We start from the raw sequence: 20,909 nt of genomic DNA, 5'->3' as shown, positions 1-20,909 counted from the left end.
AACCAAGGCACTCTGATATGGGATATGGACATCCCAACAGGCTTTTTTTTTTTTTTTTTTTGACAGGCAGAGTAGACAGTGAGAGAGAGAAAGGTCTTCCTTTGCCGTTGGTTCACCCTCCAATGGCCGCCGCGGCCGGCATGCTGTGGCTGGCGCACTGTGCTGATCTGATGGCAGGAGCCAGGTACTTATCCTGGTCTCCCATGGGGTGCAGGGCCCAAGCACTTGGGCCATCCTCCACTGCACTCCCTGGCCACAGCAGAGAGCTGGCCTGGAAGAGGGGCAACCTGGACAGAATCCAGCACCCCGACTGGGACTAGAACCCGGTGTGCCGGCGCCACAAGGCAGAGGAGTGAGCTGGCCCCAACAAGCATTTTTAACTGCTAGGCCAAACACCAGCCTCTCCCATGAACCTTTGCACTGACTGTTCCCTCAGCCTGCAACAGTCTTCCTCTGGAGAGACACATACTAGTTCTTTAACTCCTTCAAGCCACCCCAGTGAGCCTTACTCTAACAATTCTGGTGTTTTTGTGTTTTTGTTTTGTTTTGTTTTGTTTACAGGCAGAGTTAGACAGTGAGAGAGAGTGACAGAGAGAAAGATCTTCCTTACCGTTGGTTCACCCTCCCAAATGGCCGCTATGGCCAGCGCACCGTGCTGATCCGAAGCCAGGAACCAGGTACTTCCTCCTGGACTCCCATGGGGTGCAGGGCCCAAGCACTTGGGCCATCCTCCACTGCACTCCTGGGCCACAGCAGAGAGCTGGACTGGAAGAGGAGCAACCGGGACAGAACCGGTGCCCCAACCGGGACTAGAACCCAGGGTGCCAGCGCTGCAGGCGGAGGATTAGCGAAGTGAGCTGTGGCGCCAGCCAAACAATTCTGTTTTAAAAACCTCTGCAAAATCCCCCTTATTATCTATTCGTTCCTACCTTCTATATCATTTATTGCCTATTGCCATCCACTTATAAGCTCCATAAGGACGGACATAATTGTCTTGTTCACTGATGTTCTAAATATCAGCAGACTAGGGTATAGTGCAGGTGCTCAGTACATAACGTAAGAATGAATAGAGAGGATGGTAGTGAATCTCAAAGGAAATGCAGAAGAGGAGTAGATGCTCTTGAGCGACAAAAGGAATGTTGCTTATTTAATACATTGAACTGGAAGGAACTGTGGGTCCCTTGGTGAATGCAGAAGTGGAGAGGCCTGGAAGTCAGAGGAAAGGATAAGGTGATCATTTGGTGTCTGTTTCCTTCGATCAGATAGTGTGATGTGTATTGCTAGAGTTTATAATGTTAAAGCAGTCTTATGTTTATGCGGTAAACTCTTGGTTATGATATTATATGCTCTTAATACATGGATAGATTCTATGCTAAAATTGTATTTGATATTTTTACTTCTGTGTTCATCAGTGAGATTTGTTTTTCTGAAAATGAAATAGTGTTTTCCATTTTGGGTGGAAATAGAAGTGAAATAGGAAGCTAAGTACCCTTATTCTTTACTATGGGACAGTTTATGTAACAAAGGGATTAGCAGTACTCTGATGGTTTACTGGGACCTTCTCATAAACTTTTCTGATAGTAGTATCTTTTTATAGTTGATCTAGGTCTTTAACTTTTTGATTTCTTAGATGATGATTTTTCTATTCAGGTTTTCTACTTATTCTCTGGATCAGAAGTAGAGCAGCTGGGACTTGACTGGTGCCCTAATACAGGATGCTGACTTCACAGGTGGCAACTTAACTCACTGCACCATAAGGCCAACCCTCCTATACTTTTAATTCCATTTTATGACTTAGTTTCCTTAAGATTATCCATTTATTTTACTTTGTTTTTCAAATGTTTATTTTATTTATTTGAAAGTTAGAATTACAGCAAGAGATAAGCAGAAAGAGAGAAAGAGAGATCTTCTGTCTACTGATTCACTCCCCAAATGGCCACAACAGCCTGGGCTGGGCCAAGCTGTAGCCAGGAGCCTGGAACTCCATTTGGATTTCCCATATGGATGCAGGGAACCAAGTACTTGGATCATCTCTGCTGTTTTCCCAAGCATAATAGCAGGGAGCTAGATTAGAAGTGGAGTAGCTGAGACTTGAACTAGCATTCATATGGGATATTGACATTGCAGGCAGCAGCTTAACCCACTATGCCACAACACTGGCCCCTTATTTTATTTTTCAATCTTTTATTTGAAAGGCAGAGAGGAAGAGGGAAAGAGAGGGAGAGAGAAGGAAAGAGAGGGATAGGGGGAGAGAGAGAATGAATCTACAACCTACTGGTTCACTACCCAAATGGGGGCTGGGCCAGGAGAAATCCAGTAGCCAGGAACTCAATCTAGGTCTCCCATGTGCATGGCAGAACCCAAATACTCGAGCCATCACCTGCTGCCTTCCAGGGTATGTATTAACAGGAAGCTGCGTTGGAAGTAGAACAGCCAGGACGTGAACCAGGCCCTCTAATAGGGGAAACGACATGCCAAGAGGCAGCTTAATTGCTGAGCCAAAAACCTGCCTCTATCCATTCAGTTTAGTTTTAAAAATTATTCGTATAAATTACAAATAAAAATCTGTGATAATTAAAAGTCTTTTTTTTTTAGCTGTAAGTACTATATTAGCTTTTCAATATTAAAATGAAATACTTGAAGCAACCAATTTTCTATGGAGAAAAGGTCTATGTATGTCACCATTGGGAAGTTCATGTCCAAGAGTGGGCACCTCCATTATCTGGGCCTCTTGTGAAGGTGGCATATGGCAGTTGTGGAATGTGCACACAGAGGAAAGATCCCATGCTAACCCTGGAAGCAGAGAAAGTGGTTAGACCCTATGTCAGGCTTTTGTATCCACCATCTGGTGAGAACTAACTTCTGAGGGCACACCCCCAATGCCCTGAAGCCCTCTCACCAGACCCCACCTCCAAACACCACCATGCTGGGGACCGAGCCTTTAGCACATGGGCTTTGGAGGCATTGAGTTTTCAAACCACAGCACTGAAGTTAGAGCAACTCTCTACCTTCTAATATTGTTTGTGTTCTCTTTTTAGAGAATGCCAGACATGTAAACTGAAGCCCATTTAACCAAAGACAAGGGAGAATTTTTGCAGCAGTACTATAGCAACCAGACCTTCTTGTACAGCAATTAGAAATTTAGGTATTCAGGGATTTGGATATCTTGAGGATATATAATTAAGAGCATTTTCAGCCCCATTGGTGCTCCAAGTATATGAAACTCTGAAGAGTATAACAGGGTACCCTCAACTATGTACTCCCCTAAACTATCTGATCTCCACTGGGAATGACATTCACTCTTAATTTTAGTGGTCTCAGAAATATAGCATTAAAATTCTTTGCTGGAATATTGAGTTGCCAGCAGGATCACTACAGAATAGATCAATGTCAATTCCTTGACATTTCAATTTCATCAAGCATCAGATTCCATCTTCTCCATTTTTCTTCAATCTAGTTAATGAATCACCTATCTCTTTATTTTCAGCCTGTTATCTTGGGCAATCCGAGCCATTAATTTTCAGTTTATCTTTTACTTAGGATGAGGAAAAATGTTCACCCTTTTTACTTGTAGAACTCACTTTTATTTATAGGTGGCATGTTACCATCGTTGCAAAAGGCTGGCACATAAATGTCATCATTTTATTATCTTCTACTTTTGGATTTCTGCAAGTCTCATCCTGTTCCTGTATTTCTGACTCTGTGTAGGGGCCAGCATCTAGTTAATGGCTTACAGTTTTGTTAACTCTGCTTTCTGCTCTTTGCTTTGTTTCAAATGGGTTAAATCTCTGAACTAAGTTTTATTCTCATATATTAATCTAAGAAGAGCTGTCTTATGTTAACACAGGAGGCTTTTACATTTATTTATTTATTTGAGACACAGAGAAGGAGAGACAGATTGATTTCCCCTAATAACCACAATCACCCAGAACTTGGCTGAGCTGAAGCTGGGCGCTGGAAACTCGATCCAGGTCTCTCGTGTGAGTGGCACGAATCCAACCACTTGATCAATATCCATTGCTTCCCAATGTCTGTAGTAGCAGGAAACTGAAGGCAAGAGCCAGAGGTGGGCATCAAAGCCAGGCACTCTGATATGAGATGTAGGAATCTTAATCAGTGTGTTAACTACAAAGCCAAATGCCTGCTCCAATATATGAGTTTTAATGCTTCCTTACCAATATATTTGGAAAACTACATATATTTAAAACAAAGGTCAGCAAATATAACTCACAGCTTCTGAAATACAGAACTTGATGGACATTAGGACCCAAGAAGTTTTAGTGTTCCATAGCACCATCCAGGCAAGATTCAGGTCATTATGTATTATGAAATTTCTAATGCTAGTACATGTCTGGCACCCAGTAGGTAGTCAGTGCACAGGCTGATCAAATAATTAACATGCAATGAATTAATATTGTATTTAAATTTTTTCATTTATGATCTGAAAGTAATATAAAATTTTTAGATAGTTTCAAGTCTCAAGATGTAGCTATTTCTTAAAAAGACTGAGAGAGCCTTAAACACAAAAAAATTCCAATAGTTGTACAAAGTTTACAGATAAAAATGGACCATCATGTCCATCATTTGGGACTGGCAGCCCCTCCAGCAACCTAACTGCATCACTTAAGAGCACTTCCCATTCTTTCAGAATGCTTACTCCTTTCTCTGTTGCCCACCACTAACTAGCAAGGCCTCTGTGTCTGCCCCAGCTGCTACTAATTCTGCAGGTAGTTTCTGAGGAATACATATATAGACAAGATTTTATCCACAAACTCTAGAGCAAAATCTTTTTTACCTTCAGAATATCTGATTAGGTGCTAACAGGTTTTTCAAACACAATATATCTAAAACTAAATACTTAACACTGCTGTTTTCACTTCTATACCCATCCCTTAGTGGCCAATCTGATCTTGCTCTGTACTTTTATGTAGAAAATATTATTCTGAAAGGTGGTGGTGGTGGGGTTGAGAATAGGAAGTTGCCCTCTGTTTTTGTCATCACCATCCGAGTTTACTCAGTTCCACCTACTTAAACTCTAAGTCTATGTTTTCTATTCCATCCTACTAGCATTGTTTTATTTCAGATTTTCATAATTGTGGTGGAATGAGAAGGCCATGCCAAGATGGCTGCTGGCAAGCGAGCTTCAGTTACTCAGGAATGGCTTCGAAACCCACCTGGCAACGGAGCCTGCCTGGCAACAGGCTGTGATTGGATGGCTTCGGATACTGCCTGGCAACAGGGTGTGATTGGTTAGGGCATAAACTGCCCCTTGACCGGATTGGCTGCCTTGGCTATTTAAGCTGCTGTACCAACTGAGGCAGCACCACTGGAAAAGCTACTTTGCTTCCACCTTCTCTACCATCCTCTTCCTGTGTCTATCATTTGCTCTGATGTTGAAGCCATCTTTCTAAAACAATCTAAGAATCTATTAAAACCTTTTTTTTTTTTTTTGGACAGGCAGAGTTAGACAGTGAGAGAGAGACAGAGAGAAAGGTCTTCCTTCCGTTAGTTCACCCCCAAGTGGCCACTATAGCCGGCGCGCTGTGCCAATCCAAAGCCAGGAGCCAGGTGCTTCCTCCTAGTCTCCCATGTGGGTGCAGGGCCCAAGGACTTGGGCCATCCTCCAATGCCTTCCTGGGCCACAGAAGAAAACTAGACTGGAAGAGGAGCAACTGGGACAGAACCGGTGCCCCAACCAGGACTAGAACCCAGGGTGCCAGCGCCGCAGGCAGAGGATTAGCCTAGTGAGCTGCGGTGCCAGCCAAGAATCTATTAAAATATTAAAGTTTTGGGTTATTTATAAAATAAAATCCAAAGTCACTACTATGGATGTATTGATTGGCTAGTGCTGTAATAATACTTCATAACAAGCCATTCCAAAACTTAGTGCCTTACAACAATTCTAATGGCTCTTTGGGTCAATTATGGTGGTTCTGCTATTCCAAGTTAGATTGCTCTGTGAGTCAGCTCTGCTTTACTACACGTGTCTCTCATCCTTCTGAGACCAGCAGATTAGCTATTGTTGATATCTGCTTTTCAAATCAAATGGTCAGAAATCCTTCCTCCCTTCTTCTGTTCCTTCTTCTTTTCCTCCCTTCCTTCTTTTGTTTACCATGAGAACTACTGTAGGATTCTCATTAGATGCAATGAATTGATATATTTTGATGACAATATTTAAGGGATCAGTAACTGATTTTTTTTTTTTTTTTTTGGACAGGCAGAGTGGATAGTGCGAGAGAGTGACAGAGAGAAAGATCTTCCTTGTCCATTGGTTCATCCCCCAGTGGCTGCTGCGGCTGGTGTGCTGTGGCCGGCGCACCATGCTGATCCAAGGCCAGGAGCCAGGTGCTTCCTCCTGGTCTCCCATGTGGGTGCAGGGCCCAAGCACTTGGGCCATCCTCCACTGCACTCCTGGGCCACAGCAGAGAGCTGGACTGGAAGAGGGGCAACCGGGACAGAATCCGGCGCCCTGACCGGGACTAGAACCCAGGGTGCCGGCGCCGCAGGTGGAGGATTAGCCTAGTAAGCCATGGCGCCGGCCAAGTAACTTGATTTTAATAGACTTGATAGCCTATGCACTCATGGAGAGTCTTGCTGTTTAGTGAAGACTCCCTATGGCTGTTCCTGAACACAGCCCACACTGGGTTAAGGTTATGTGGTCCTCTAACAGGCATGAAGAGAAAAATAACTCCTATGAAAAGCCTGCTGAATTGAGTTGGTGTTTCTAGAAGGGCAATTCACCTACTATAGGATGTGCCCTCAGCACTTTGTAGTGCATTCAAGTCTCATTAAGGCTGCATTGAGCCCTGGATAGGATTAAGGCAAGCAGCAAGTTTCCTTAGTTCAAAATCTGCACTGCAAAACAGCATCTCTTAGTTAAGAAATGGCTGATTTTCAAATGCCTTTTGTGATGTTGGGTGAAGCCACTAACTTATTTAGCAATATCAACTAGTAGAAATACTTTGAGTTGCATATGTAACTTTAAATTTTCTAGTAGCCACACTAAAAAATTTAAAAATAAGCCTGATATATCTTAAATTTTATCACTTAAATATGTAGTCAATATTTTAAAGGTTTTTTAAAAAGATTTATTTATTTATTTGAGAGGCAGAGTTAGAGACGGAGAGAAGGAAAGATAGAGAGAGGTATTCCATCCACTGGTTCATTCCCTGAATGACCGCAATGGCCAGACCTGGGCCAATCCAAAGCCAGGGGCCATGAGTTCTTCTGGGTCTCTCATGCAAGTGCAAGGACCCCAGCACATGGGCCTTCTTCCACTGCTTTCCCAGGCCATAGTAGAGAGCTAGATAGGAAGTGGACATTTAGGAAGTGAATCAGCAGATAGAAGATTCATATTCTCATTCTCTCTTTCTCTTTCCAATTTCTAGATCAATCATTTTTTTTTTTCCAAGAAAGACCTTACGTCTTGGCTCAGACACCTCCAGAAGCTCAGCAAGCCTTCAAATTAATTAAAGATTCCTGTGGCTTGAAGTTTAGAGACCTTTGTGTTTGTTAGTACTATAGTTACTTCTGCAGGCAGGAACCAGAAAGAATCATTTTTCACTTCCTTGCACCTGTGGTTGTAAAGGTTAGATGCATAGGAGCCTCACAAAAGGCCAAAGAAGCCAACCAATTTCGGGGAACTTCAAAGGCTGTTTAGAGAAGCCAATAGGTTAGGAATGACTCCATGAGCTTCCTGTCTTAGAAATGATCTGCAGTGAATATAAGTAAATAGAGAAAAATTATATAGGGGAAAGATGGTTTATGGGCCCAGCATCAATATACAGCAGGTTAAGCTGCCACCTGCGACACTGGCATACCATATAAGGGCTGGTTTTAGTCCCAGCTACTCCACTTTACAATCTAACTCCCTGTTAATGTGCCTAGGAAAGCAGCAGAAGATGGCCCTGCTACCCTCTCCAGGATGGAGTTCCAGGCTTTTGGCTTTGGCCTGGCCCAGTCCCAGCTGTTGCAGCCATTTGTGCAGTGAACTAGCAGGTGGAAGACATCTCTCTCTCTCTCTCTCTCTCTCTTTCTCTCTTTCTCTCTCAGTGTGTGTGTATTCATGTCATGTTGTTTTGACAAGAATTGTAAGTACATTGTCTGGGTGCAGACGGTGTGGTCCAAGAGGTTAAACTGCCACTTGGGATGCCTGCATCCTATATTAGAGTGCCTCATTCAGAGCCTGCCTACTGTGTTTCAGATGCAGCATCCTACCAATGCACGTGGGAGGCAGCAGGTGATGGATTAAGTATTTGGGTACCTGCCACCCATGAAGGAGACCCAGATGGCATTCCTGCTTCTGGCTTCAATCTGGCCCAGCTCTTGCTGTTGCAGTTATTTGGGGAGTGAAGCAGCAGATGAGAGAGATGTCTTTGACTCATTCTTTCTCTCTCTGCCTTTCTCTTTCTTCTTCCTTTTTTTTTTTTGGATTTATTTATTTATTTATTTGAAAGGCAGAATTATGGGGCAGGGGAAGATACAGGGAAAAACAGAGGTGTTCCACCCACTGGTTCACTCCCCAAATGGCTGCAATGGCTTGGGCTGAGCCAAGCCAAAGCCAGGAGCCTGGAATTCCATTCTGTTCTCCCATGTGGGTGCAGGGGCCTAAGTACTTGAGCCATCTCCAGCTACTTTCCCAGGTGCATTAGCAGGGAGCTGAATTGGAAGTGGAGCAACTGGGACTTGAACAGGTGCTTATATGAAAAGCAGGCGGTGGCAGCAGCTTAACCTGCTGCACCACAACGCTGGCCCCTTGCTCTACCTTTAAATAAATAAAAATTATATTTTTAAGTATAGTTTGATTTTTTTAACTTACTATGTCAGAGTAGATTTATCTATATATTTTAATTAGTTATATATATTTCTTTATTTCTATAATACTTTATGATGGAAAAGACTTACTGATTGGCATAGTTTACATTTTCTTTAATGATTCATTTATTTATTTGAAAGTCAGAGAGAGAGAGACAGAGAGTAAGAGGGAGAATCTTTCACCCACTGATTTATTTCCCAAATGCTGTTAATAGCCAGAGCTGGGCCAAGCTGAAGCCAAAGGCCAGGAACTCCATCTGGGACTCCCATATGGGTTGCAGGAACCCAAGTATTCAGCCATCATCTGCTGCATGCTAGGTGCATTGGTAAGGAGCTGAATCCAAAGCAGAGAGGCTGGGCCTCAAATTGGCACTCTGATGCGGCATGCAGGTATACCAAGCTGTGGCTTCACCTACTCAGCCACAATGCCTGCCCTTAAAACACTGATTTTCATGTGATGACTCTCAACCACTTATTCATGATCATTCTTAAGCTTGGGTCATAGTTATAATTCTGTGTCACTCGAGAGATTTTCTTAACACTTTCAAGTGAGTACTGTAACTTTTATAGGATTAAAGGCCTCCATGTTTTTAGTGGCCACAAGAACTCCAATCTCTTTTTCATCTAAAGGCCAACTTTTCTGACTCTCCTACGTCTTGAAATCTATCCTTCTCTATAGGGATGTTCTTTTTTGGATTTGAGGTCTACCCTAATCCAGCATGACCTCATCTTAACCTGATGACTTCAGCAAAGATCCTTTTTACAAATAAGGTCAAATAAGGATGTCACATAGCTTTTGTGGGCAGCACAATTCAATCTTCAACCGGTTCCTGCTATTATGACATAATCGCTAAAGTATAATAAAAATGTATCTTTCGCAAATGAAGTTTCTGCAACCCACCAGTTTCCCACTCCCTAGCTTCTTCTCACTAGGAAGAAAATGCTAGCCAGTAATGGATACAGTCAATAGACATGTACAAGCCAAGTTTATTAACACAAAGGCTAACATTTGTTGGGCTCCCACATCATGGCCTTTGCTAGGTGCTAGGGAGCAAGAAGAAAAAGGTACCAGTCCCTGCTCTCATGGAGCTCATTCTGTAGGCTGCGGTGGTTTCATTCCCTTGGTCATAGTAACAGCCTTGTATTGATAAAGTTAGCAAACCAGTTATCCTCTCAATGTTACATACATATATATACACACACATACATATATAGAGAGACAACCTCCATTATATACAGTTTTTTGTATTATACTGCTCATTTCACAAAAGATTTGCAAAATTTGAGGGGATGACTCTTGAAGATTAACTTTTTGAAGTTAATTATTCATGATTTCAGAACAGCTGTCCTGACTTCCTTGCTTCACTCACCCTACCCCTCACCAAGTATAAACCAGACGTATTTGCTCTGCTTGGGTTCCCAAGGTATGAATATTTATCCCCAGCACAAAGAGTCAGTTGCCATTTCAGAGCCTTATTTCCAGCTACTCTGAACATGTTTTATATTTCAGGATTGTTTTAGGAATAGAAAGAAAACAGCAACAAAAGAAAAAGTGAAAACTCAAAGTAGAAAGGAAAGATTATTTACTGTCAAAGTGTAAACGTCTCATTTTTTTGTAAGAGAAACTAAGGTTATAGAACATCACTTGACTGCTGCGATCCAAGTGTAAGATCCATGAGTGTAGTGACCTTCTCTGGTTGCAGTGACCTTTGTGTTCTCAGAGACTATTGGGAGGGTACTGGTACTTTAAAATGTTTGGAAAGTGGAATTAAGAGATGTTTATTGTGGTGCAAAAATTTGAAGTCCATGCTTTTTTCCCATAATTTACATCTCCACAAATGTTTTGAAGACTGCTCATATGCCAAATAAACTTATCTTTTAATTCCATTTTATACAAACTTTTTGAGTAGTAGACAGAGAGTGAGTGAGTGAGAAGGGGCGGGGGAGAGAGAGAGAGATGGAGAGAATACTTCCATCCAATGGTTCATTCCCCAATTGCCTAAAAGGGCTGGAACAGAATTGAAATCTCCCACAAGGGTGACAGGAATCCAATTACTTGAGCCATCAACTCTACCTTCCAGAGCCTACAATGGTAGGAAGCTAGAGCCAGGAGCTGGAGCTGGGCATCAAACTCAGGTACTTCCATACGATTTGTGGGCATCTTAACCTCTGCTCCTCACATGTGTGCCTAGCAGAGTGAGTGGTTATTAAATGTGTGTCCTATGAGTGAAACAATAATTTGAATAATGAATGAGTCAGAAATGTACTTCTTAATTCTCTATGAATACAAAATTTGGAAGATTTAAGATACCCGATAAAAATCTGTAGTCTAACAAATGTTCAGACATCATCATTAATCTCTGCACTGTTAAACTTAATTATTTAAAAGAGAATAGTTTGTGCTCCAGATTATGCCATATTCTTGACTTCTGTTCTCAACATTTTTCTAACCTTCATATCTCTGGCAGATTAGAGGGAGAGGAGCTAAATCACAGATCTTGCTCTCTGTTCAGGCATTGAGACTTTTACAATAGCTGTTATCTGGCTGCAGCTCTTGTGCTAAATTTAGGATTTTAGATGATCTGTAGCTGTTCTTGCCTCCAAGTACCAAGGTTAATTGAGAAGAGACTGTAGAATAAGTACAACTTCTGTTCATTTTTTTAAAAAGTACATAATACAGTGTTCAATCATAGCAAAGTCATATCCATTGGGAACTAACCTTTATGGTCCAAAGATTAAAGGACTGTTGCCATTTGTCAGAATTTTCAAGATGCTAGCTCATTTTTGTGAAATGAAATATTACCCTCCTGAATGTTCTGACCTGTTCTAAGAGTTATAACTTGCACAACTGCAGTTATTGTTACTGTGTGTGCATATATATATGTGTGTGTATATATATATATGAAATACTTTTTTCCTGATAGAAAGTTCATGGTTTTGATCTGAAGCAAAAAAAATTCAATTGCCAATCTTGGACCTTACAAAAACTTTTTTGATGTAAGAGTAATACACAGTCACTATAAAACTGTAGAAACAACAGTTCAAAGAATAAAGAAAAATCACTTTTAGACCTAGTACTTCCCTGTTGAGATTCTTGTATGCAAAATCATTTCTTAAAAAAACAAGCTTTTTTTCTAATGAAAACATAGAGCCATGCAAATTTCGTACTTCTTGGTTCTGTTTGGGCTCACAGCCCCGTGTGCGTACTTTGTCTATACACTGAGTGGTTAATGGCTGTAGCCTTTGTTAGGATTGCTTTTTTTAACTACAGCAGATTCTTGTCATGTGTTTGTGTTGCAGTGATGACACAACATCACAACACGAAATGTCATCATGTCACATTGTTAGAGCACAACAACACAATTACAGCTCCCTAACAATAACACGGTGTCAAAAGTGTCCTCTTGCCCATGAGTCAGGGTTTTAGAAGTTGTAAAAGTTATTTTTAGCGCAGCCAGTGCCGCGGAAGCGTGGCTTCCGAAGGCTACTAAAATCCCTAGTGATTTGGGAACCTCTGGGGTGAGGGGCGCTCGCTGTTCTTAAACTGGCCCCCTCCCGCGATACCACAGGATGCCCCGGTCCCACCGTGCGCTGCCATCCCCTGGGGGCTGGCTCACAGCTCCGCGCCAGCATGTAGGGTGGAGGAGGAGGAGACTATAATTATCCTCCACGTCTGGGGCAGGCCCTCGGATGACATCTCCCCAGTTACCCCGCGCTCTAATCCTGCAGCTCGGGTTCCGGGACTATAGGAGGCGAGCGCCCACGAGGCGTTCACCGCCTGTCGGGCCTCGAGGGCTCGGCCGGCTACACTCCCAGCGGCTTCTCCTGCGCCTTCCCGCCCGTCGGGGAAGCTGCGTGGAGTACCCGGCCCCGGACAGACCAAGTAGCGACCCGCGGCGCGCGGCGGCGTTGCCATAACAACTGGGCGCCAGCGCCGAGGAGGCCGCCGGAGAGGAAGTGACGAGCGGTGGGTTGGCTGTTGTTGGGACACGTGACCCGGGCAGTGTTTTGACAGGGCAAACAGCAGAGAAAGAACTGGGCGAGCGACAGGGACCGGGAGCCGGGGCGCCAGAGCTAGCGACAGCGGGCGGGCGAGGAGCTGGCAGAGCCGCGGGGCGGGCGGGCTAAGCCCGGGGGCCACGGGGCTCGGGTGCGAGTCGAGCAGGGCGAGGGGCTGAGCGCAGGGAGCGGAGCGAGGCGGCGGCGGAGGCGGGGGTGGATGGCCTCAGGGGCGCCGGGGAGCCGCGTCGGGCTGGTCGTCGTGCGCCCCCATGGTCCCCTAGCGCAGCCCCGGGGCCCGCCGCGCGCCGCCCTCAGCGCTCGCCAGCCCTGCGCCTGCCGGAGCCGCGAGTCTGAGGTGGGAGTGTGATGTGAGCCGCTGGGCGAGCGGTGGAGGGCAGTGCCAAGAGGAGGAGGGACTGGGACGCGTGAGGAGTGCGAGTTAGTCAGCAGAGGTCGACGGAGCGAGCCGAGGAGTGGGCCAGCCCGAGGGCGCCATGAAAACAACTCTCTGGCGGGGAGAGGGGCAGGCGCAGCGCTCGGTCGTGCGCGGCTGAAGGAAATCCGGGGGCTGCGGCGGGACGGAAGGGGGGCCGCGGCGGGCCGGCTGCGCGGAGCAGGGGCCGAGCGCTCCGCCGGGGAACGCCGTCCTCGGGGCCCGCCGAGCTCTGGGCGGTGGGAGGGGGCGACCCAGGACAGCCCGGCCGAGTTGGCTTGGATCTGGGGGCTGGGCGTGAGGCGATGACTCGGGTTTCTTCCTGACCCTCTCGTTGTGTAAACTTGGCCGCGGCTGCCGCAGGAAGGCTAGCCAGGGGGTAATTACACAGGTGAGGCCCGGAGGCCGGCGGGCGGAGCTCGGCGGAGGGGCGGGCGGGGGTGGGGTGGGGGCTGGAAGAGTTTCCTGCGAGCAGGCACCAGGTGGAAGAATTTCCCTGCCAGCCATTGCGGAGGTGCCACTGTTCCCACAGGCGTTTGCTACCAAGTGGTTAGTTAGCTTGTACTGCTCGAATCTTTTTTCTTCTTCTTGCCTGTACCTCCAGGTTATAAATAGCTCCTGCTTGGGTTCAGAGACGCTGTGTCAGAGAAGGACACATTGGCCAGGAGAGCTCTGGGGCGGGGAAAAGGGGTGCTCGGGGCCGGGAGGAGATGGGGGAGGCGGTGCCGAGGGAGTTTGGCTTTTTTCAGACCTGCCCTGGTGCTGTCACCGCAGTTAGTGCCAGGAAGAGGCCTAACGTACCAGGAGTTGGTTTTGTCTTTGTTTTTGTTTTTGCAAGGCCCTGGTGTTCTAGCAGCACCAGATTAATTATATTTTCATTTCTTTCAGCATTTTAAAAACGAAGCAGAAGCCGTTGAGTCAGCAGCGGCGAGCCTGTTGAAAGAACCCACACGTGTATTTCACACCTCTCTGCTTGGAAACTGGATGTGAAAATGAAGCCAGACCGAGGTAAATGATTTATTTAAATCGAGTTTTTTTTTCTTTTGTTTCTCTTTTCTTTTGCCCCCTCTGTGCCTCATTTTAGAAGTGTTAAACCAATTCTGCCGCAGGATCAACTATTTTTGTGTCAGATGGGATCATCTGTTTTCTGTGACAGATTCCAGCTGGTGAGGTAGAAAAGGGCATATGGAAGAGAGGGTTAGGGTTTGGAGGAGAGGACACGTTCTTCAAAAATGCTTATAAAACAGTAGTTTCAAGAGAATCTGGTGTATTTAAAAACGAATTTGTCAAGAGCAGTGTGTGTGTCTGTTGCCACCATACTTGATGTCATTTCAGGTTTACACTAAGTCGTTTTTTTAGCTAAGGTCATTGTAGGTTCAGCTTTGAAGAAGGGGGCTAGTTTTTTAAATTTGAGAGTTTGAAGATGATAAATTGAAAAGAAAACTTAAGATCGGGTGGACAACTATTGTTGTATTACATAACTGCTTTCTTTAGCTGACTTTTGTGCTTTAAGCAAACTGCAATAGTTTGCAAACTACTCCAGCTTCCCATATCACTGCAAGTGTGTGGACAGGAAGGGGTACTGAAACTGCTAATGGTAAGTACATGTGGCTTACCTTTCGAAACCTGTGTTTGCAGCATTTACGAGAATAACCTATACACTGTGCTTTTCAAGGACTTCAAAGGACTAGTTTGTCAGTCTTCTCAATTATGGCAAGGATCAGTTTTAGAAGATCTTCATTTAGTATGGGTTAGTGCTGAGGGCTTTTCAAGTCCCATATGGGCTTGATTCCAGGGTACATTGTGAAGAGGGGATTATTGTATGAGGACTGAGTCCATTCTAAATCTGAGATGGTAAAATTGGAAATATTAATTTTTCCCATGAATCAGAGGCTTGTTCTTTAAAAAAGATATGTATTAAACTAGTTGTTCTGTCATCTTTTCTGAAAATGATTAGAAATAGCAAATTTTCTAGTACAAATATGTCTTTGGTTATAGTGTATATTAAAACACAAAAGAGAGAAGTTGGAGAAAGCTATACAAAGTATTTTAAGTGTTTGGCTGTTACCTCAAATCAGGCAACAGCTATGTATGTATGAGGTATTAACAAGTGTATTGCTATTGAGCAGGTTGCTGTGCACAATGCTAAGTTTAGATTTTTAGATTACATCAGTGACTTTGGAAAAATAGCACCAAGGTCAGTAATTGCATTTCAAAATAAACAAGCAAATAAAATCAAAGTCACTATTTGTTTTGGATTGTTGTTAAATGTTGCTTTAAAGTCACAAGCAATTTTAAAAATACTGTTTACACACTGTCTTTTAGTCAAAACACAATAAAATGTTTAGTTATATACTAATACAGATTACCAAGGAAAATAAAAACACTTATCAAGATTTCCAAAGAAGTGAGTTTTTTTCTTTTTTGCTTTTAAAATTATAATTTTGTTTAGCATTCTTGAGTAAAAATCATGGGATTGCAAGTTTAGTATTGTGATCATATTCCGTAATAACATGAGCCAGTATGCTCATGTACCCAAAGTAATATCTTTTACTTAGCAAACTAGTGCAGAAATACTGAAACAAGCTTTTTGCAAATACACTTATTATGTGCAGGATATATGTATATGTATGACTACATACCAAGAATGTTTTTAATTGTAAGCCTGATATATGGAGATTTTTCAAAAATATTAATGCTTCCCCTCCCCATCATGTTTAAAAAAGAGAATGTACAGGGGCCGGCGCCGTGGCTCGCTAGGCTAATCCTCCACCTGCGGTGCTGGCACCTGGGGTTCTAGTCCCGGTTGGGGTGCCGGATTCTGTCCCGGTGATCCTCTTCCAGTCCAGCTCTCTGCTGTGGCCTGGGAAGGCAGTGGAGGATGGCCCAAGTGCTTGGGCCCTGCACCTGCATGGGAGACCAGGAGGAAGCACCTGGCTCCTGGCTTCGGATCAGCGCAGCGCACCAGCTGTAGCAACCATTTGAGGGGTGAACCAATGGAAGGAAGACCTTTATCTCTGTCTCTGTCTCTCTCTCTCTCTATATATATATAAAAGAAAAGAAAAAAGAAAAAGGAAAAAGAATGTACAGAGACAATATAATTTAACATTTAGTTCATGATAAAGGGACATTTTATGAGTTTCAGTTTTGTACTGTCATAATCTAGAAATACCCTAAAGACATATTTAAGTTCATGAGTTTTTTTTTGTTTGTTTTTTGTTTGTTTGCCTCTAGCTTAAATCACTCTAGGCTACTTTTTTTTTATGTGTCTGATTTTTTTGTTGTTGCTGTTCCCTTGCTGTCAGCAGTCTTTAATGTGCTTATTCTTGCCTCCATTTAATTTTCTTGCTTTTAGTCTCTTCCTTAGAGAACAAGATAACGTTAAGGTTTTTTTTATAAAGTGAGAGTCAATAAGAGAACCTCTCAGATATTCAGAATCTGAGTAAAGTGTGGATTTTCATATGGAGACTAAGTGTTTCATTAGTGGAATTCAGTTGTATTTCAGAGTTTTAAAGTTTCTAGATAAGCTCTTGGGGCCTTTTATTCTACATGATTAGGTATGGTAGTTGATTGGCTAATAGAGGAAGTTCAAGTGGGGCATTAAAAAATTTAAAATTTTTTTACCTATCTTTTGAAACAGAATCAAAGACTTTTCTGTGGGTGAGATGGAGTCTGTGTTTTTAGAGTTGGATGTGGTCTATCTTATGTAAACCATAGCATTAATGCACACTTAAGATTTCTAGTTTTGATTTCTTTCAAGTATGACTTCAGAGTAATCTGAGGGTGGAATCCTACATTTTTAATAATTTTAAAATAAGTTTTTGACTTTCCACACAACTTTATAGCTGTCTATGTGTGCATAATCCAGTAGGAATTTCTTTTAGAGAGACAATGTATGTTTGTGAAAATTATGCTTATAAGAATATTTTTTCCAAAATATTCATTTCCACAGAGATAGTTTTTTTTGCACTATAGTTCATAGAAAACACCCTATTAGTCACTGATGTTCAGTATCAGCAGTGTCTGTCATTTCGGTTTTTTTTTTGGAGGGTATGCACTGGTCAGTCCTGCTAGCTAATGTGGTGAAGGTCATTTAGGAGAGTTTCTATTTTACTTAGAGATAGTTGTCATTATATAGCACAGTGGCTGTATTTTAACAATATTCAACAGTATTATAGCATATTTTCAGATAAAGAATTTTGTAAAAAATTTAATTACTTATGTAACATTACCTGTGTTGTTGCCAAAGATGAGTCTTTGATGTTGTCATCAGTACAGGCTTTGAAATCAGACCTATCTGTGTATACATGTTCCTTTACTTACTTGCTATGTAATCTTTTTTCACATTACTTAATCTCCAAGAGTCTCAGTTTACTTATCTGTAAAATGGAAATTTCAACTTGTCATAGTTGTTAGAAATAATGACAGTGGCACCTAGTGGGTATTAAATAACTCTTGTTAAATAAAATATTACAGATGTTTATTCGTTGGACAGTTGCAAAATATACTGTGCAGAGGTAAGGAAATAATCATCGTACACTAATCTAACACTGTTTTGTTCTGTTTTGCATTTGTAGTGTTCAACCTGCCAAGGCTCAAGCAGATTTAATAGGCTTTTAATATATAGTTATCTGAGAAAATAAAAAGCTGCAAAAGGATACTTGATACCTATGTATAATCTATTTCTTTATACTGTCATTTGCTATTGCAATTAAAGTTTAATTTATGTGGGGAATGATGTGGGTGGATGAAGTTTACTGGGAATAGATTTTTAAATGGTATTAACTACTTGGGAGAGCGGGGCCACTGAAGAGGTTAAACAATGTTATTCCACCTTGGACTGAAAGATGTACAAGTTTGGACCTAGTCCTGTATATAATATGTCATATCTATATCTATATGTTTCAAGATAAACCTAAAATATGGTTTTTGTGCAGATATAATTAAAACATTTTACATTGTGTTAAAAATATTACTAATTTTATTTTTAAATGATACCTGAATTTATCAAAATTTTATGAAAGATTAAGACTTAATACATGGTGTTTCAATTCATATTTAAGCATATTGTAGACCATTTGTGATTATTAAGTCGAAATTGCAAAATCTGCTTCACAAACAAAATAGCAAACAATTTTATGTGAGGTTAAAATTGAGGGTTGTTATCTTAGGACCACCCCTCCCCAACCTTTGATTATGTTACAAATTTTGGCCTTAGCCTTAGTATTGTAGTGATTTAAAAACTTAACCAATAGCAGAATAAAATCCTGTTAACGTCGAACAGTTCTTCCCTGGGTAGCTTAAATAGGACAAAAGAATTGATAAGGACTAGAAAAAAGTAGCAAGAGAATCAGGTGCATTCCTTACTTGCTAAGAATAGTTCATTGTCAGCCAGAGTAAATCAAACAATAGAAATGACAGATGTTGGGGCAAAGGAAATGAAATGTTGACCAGATTAAATAGAACAATCTTGTGCTAAACTCTAAGGTAGAGGTGGTAGTGATAGTGTTAATAGCAACAGCTAACTGTAGTGCACACTGTGCATCAAACCATGTTCCAAGTACTTTATGTCAGGTAATCAAAATGACTGAAGGTATATGCTGTCATCATCTCCATTTTATAGATAAGTAAAACTAGGTCACAGAATTGTGATAACTTACCCAAGGTTTCATGGCTAATATAGAGGCAAAGCCATCTGAAATGAGCTCAAGTATATGCTCTTAACCCCCTGACTGGTAGTAGCAAGTTATGTTCAAGTATGGTAAGCTACTATGATGAAGTATTTTAAAGATATGCTTGAGAAAAAACAGGTACTTGGTGAGCACTGCGGTATATTGTTTTTTTTTTTTGCCTCAGCTTCCCCCCCCCCTTTTTTTTTAAGATTTATTTATTTGAAAGAGATAAAGAGAGGTCTTCCATCCACTAGTTCACTCCCTAAATGGCCACAATGGCTGGAGCTGAGCCAATCTGAACCCAGGAGCTTCTTCTGGGTCTCCAGGGACTTGGATCATCTTCTACTGCTTTCCCAGGCACATCAGCAGGGAGCTGGATTGGAAGTGGGGCAGCCAGGATTGAACCGGCGCCCATATGGGATGCCGACGCTGCAGGCCAGGGCTTTAACCCGCTATACCACAGCGTCAGCCCCAGCTTCTTCATCTTTACAATGGTGGGAGTAATAGTGTCTTGGGTTTTGTTTATTTTGAAGATTCTATAAATTATGTACATAGCATACTTCAGAAAGTGATTGGAGATATTCATAGTGAACTGTTTGTTATTTTTAGACATTTTCTAAAGAAGATGCCACTTGATTTGTGGAAGCTCAGTTGAAGAGGTTAGTTCAGCTGCACGTTTTGTAGTTATATGCCCTGTGATCTCAAGTTAAAGGCTGGCCACTATTGGCTTATATCATCCATTAATGTTGATGAGTCTGGACACATCAGTAACTCAAGTAATTGCTAGCTTAGTACAACTTCTGAGATTCATATACTAAAGGGATTAACATAATAGTACCCTATTTATGTTTTTGCTGTCATCAACTAAGAAGAAAATAATTTGGTGGACTGCCTACTGTCATTTTTTTGAATGATAAGAAAAAAGATAATTGGAAGTTAGAGTTAATTGAAAAGCTAATGTGTATATAAGAAGAGTGACTTCAGAAAGTGAAGAAACCTGGGTCTGGTGCTGTGGTGTAGAAGGTTAAGCCTCTGCCTTTGACACAGACATCCCATTTGGGCGCCGGTTGGAGTCCTGGCTGCTCCACTTCTGATCCAGCTCCCTGCTAATGTGCCTGGGAAAGCAGTGGAAGATGGCCCAACTCCTTGAGCCCCTGCACCCATGTGGGAGATCTGAAAGAACTCCTGGCTCCTGGTGTCAGACTGTCCCAGTGAAGAAACCCATGGTGTCTGAACCTTCCACATTATGAATAAACACAGAAAAAAATGTAGTTGTAAAAGAGCATTTATATTTATTCATTTTGCTCTTGTCAACTTTGTTTATAGTTATGATAGTGTTTTCCCTCCTGAGGGTGAAGATTTCTACGCTAGGAATTTTAAACTTTGAATAATTTATTGCTGAGTTTGTTAATGAAAAGGTGCAGTTCTTGTACCTAGAAACAGTCCTTTTGTAGTGGATAGAATAAAGTCAATCAGTAAGTAGTTTTCTGTTTGCTCAAATGACTGACAAATCAGAATAGTTCCTTAATTATGTTGGAATTTCTTACTAAATTGAAGGAGGATTGACTGGATACAAATGCCAATCGTCAATCAGAATGTTAAGACTGAAAGTCCATATATAATACCAAAACTCCCAATAGTAATCTGAGTTGAACTTTCTCACATTTTCCTTTGTACGTAAGAGATACTCATACAGTAAAATTCTGATGAGGCCTTTAGCATCTTTGTTCACCATACCCAGTCCCACCGACTTCCTTTTAGGTGTCTGATTAGCACTCAGGGACTTGTTGTGCAAACTATTTTTTCTGCCTAAAATCCTTTCTTCTCATCTATGGCTCCTTGTCATTCTTCTGTTCTATATTTAAATGTTATTTATTTTTTTGAGAGATGTTTTCTCTGACATTCCTATGTAAATTGCTTAATTAATGTGAACTGCTGTTAATATTATTTAATTAGATGTCCTACTTTATTCTCTGTTCCAGCCACCT

The 20,909-nt window shown here is 42.1% G+C and overlaps 1 protein-coding gene across 9 annotated transcripts in view; it reads left to right on the top strand.

Moving 5' to 3' along the window:
* Nucleotides 1–20,909, top strand: part of ATOSA (atos homolog A) — a 144,029-nt gene that overhangs the window by 13,450 nt on the left and 109,670 nt on the right. For 3 of the 9 annotated variants that reach the window (XR_016218152.1, XM_070054212.2, XM_089310357.1), the window contains one exon: nucleotides 14,138–14,257. Coding sequence is in view for 6 of the 9 variants with exons in the window: in XM_070054212.2 (XP_069910313.2) it covers nucleotides 14,242–14,257 (16 nt within the window). In the remaining 3 variants the exon portion in view is untranslated. Of the gene's footprint in view, nucleotides 1–12,381; nucleotides 12,782–13,033; nucleotides 13,172–13,496; nucleotides 13,799–14,137; nucleotides 14,258–20,909 lie in introns of those variants that run through there. The other 6 variants (XR_011380911.2, XM_051822366.3, XR_011380910.2 and 3 more) reach the window with 4 other exon arrangements.

Source organism: Oryctolagus cuniculus, chromosome 12 (assembly GCF_051225735.1).
Source record: "Oryctolagus cuniculus isolate XC-2025 breed Fujian yellow rabbit chromosome 12, ASM5122573v1, whole genome shotgun sequence".
Taxonomy (NCBI): Eukaryota; Metazoa; Chordata; class Mammalia; order Lagomorpha; family Leporidae; genus Oryctolagus; species Oryctolagus cuniculus.
Note: the sequence above shows the minus strand (reverse complement) of the source record. Positions and strands in the feature narration are given on the sequence as shown.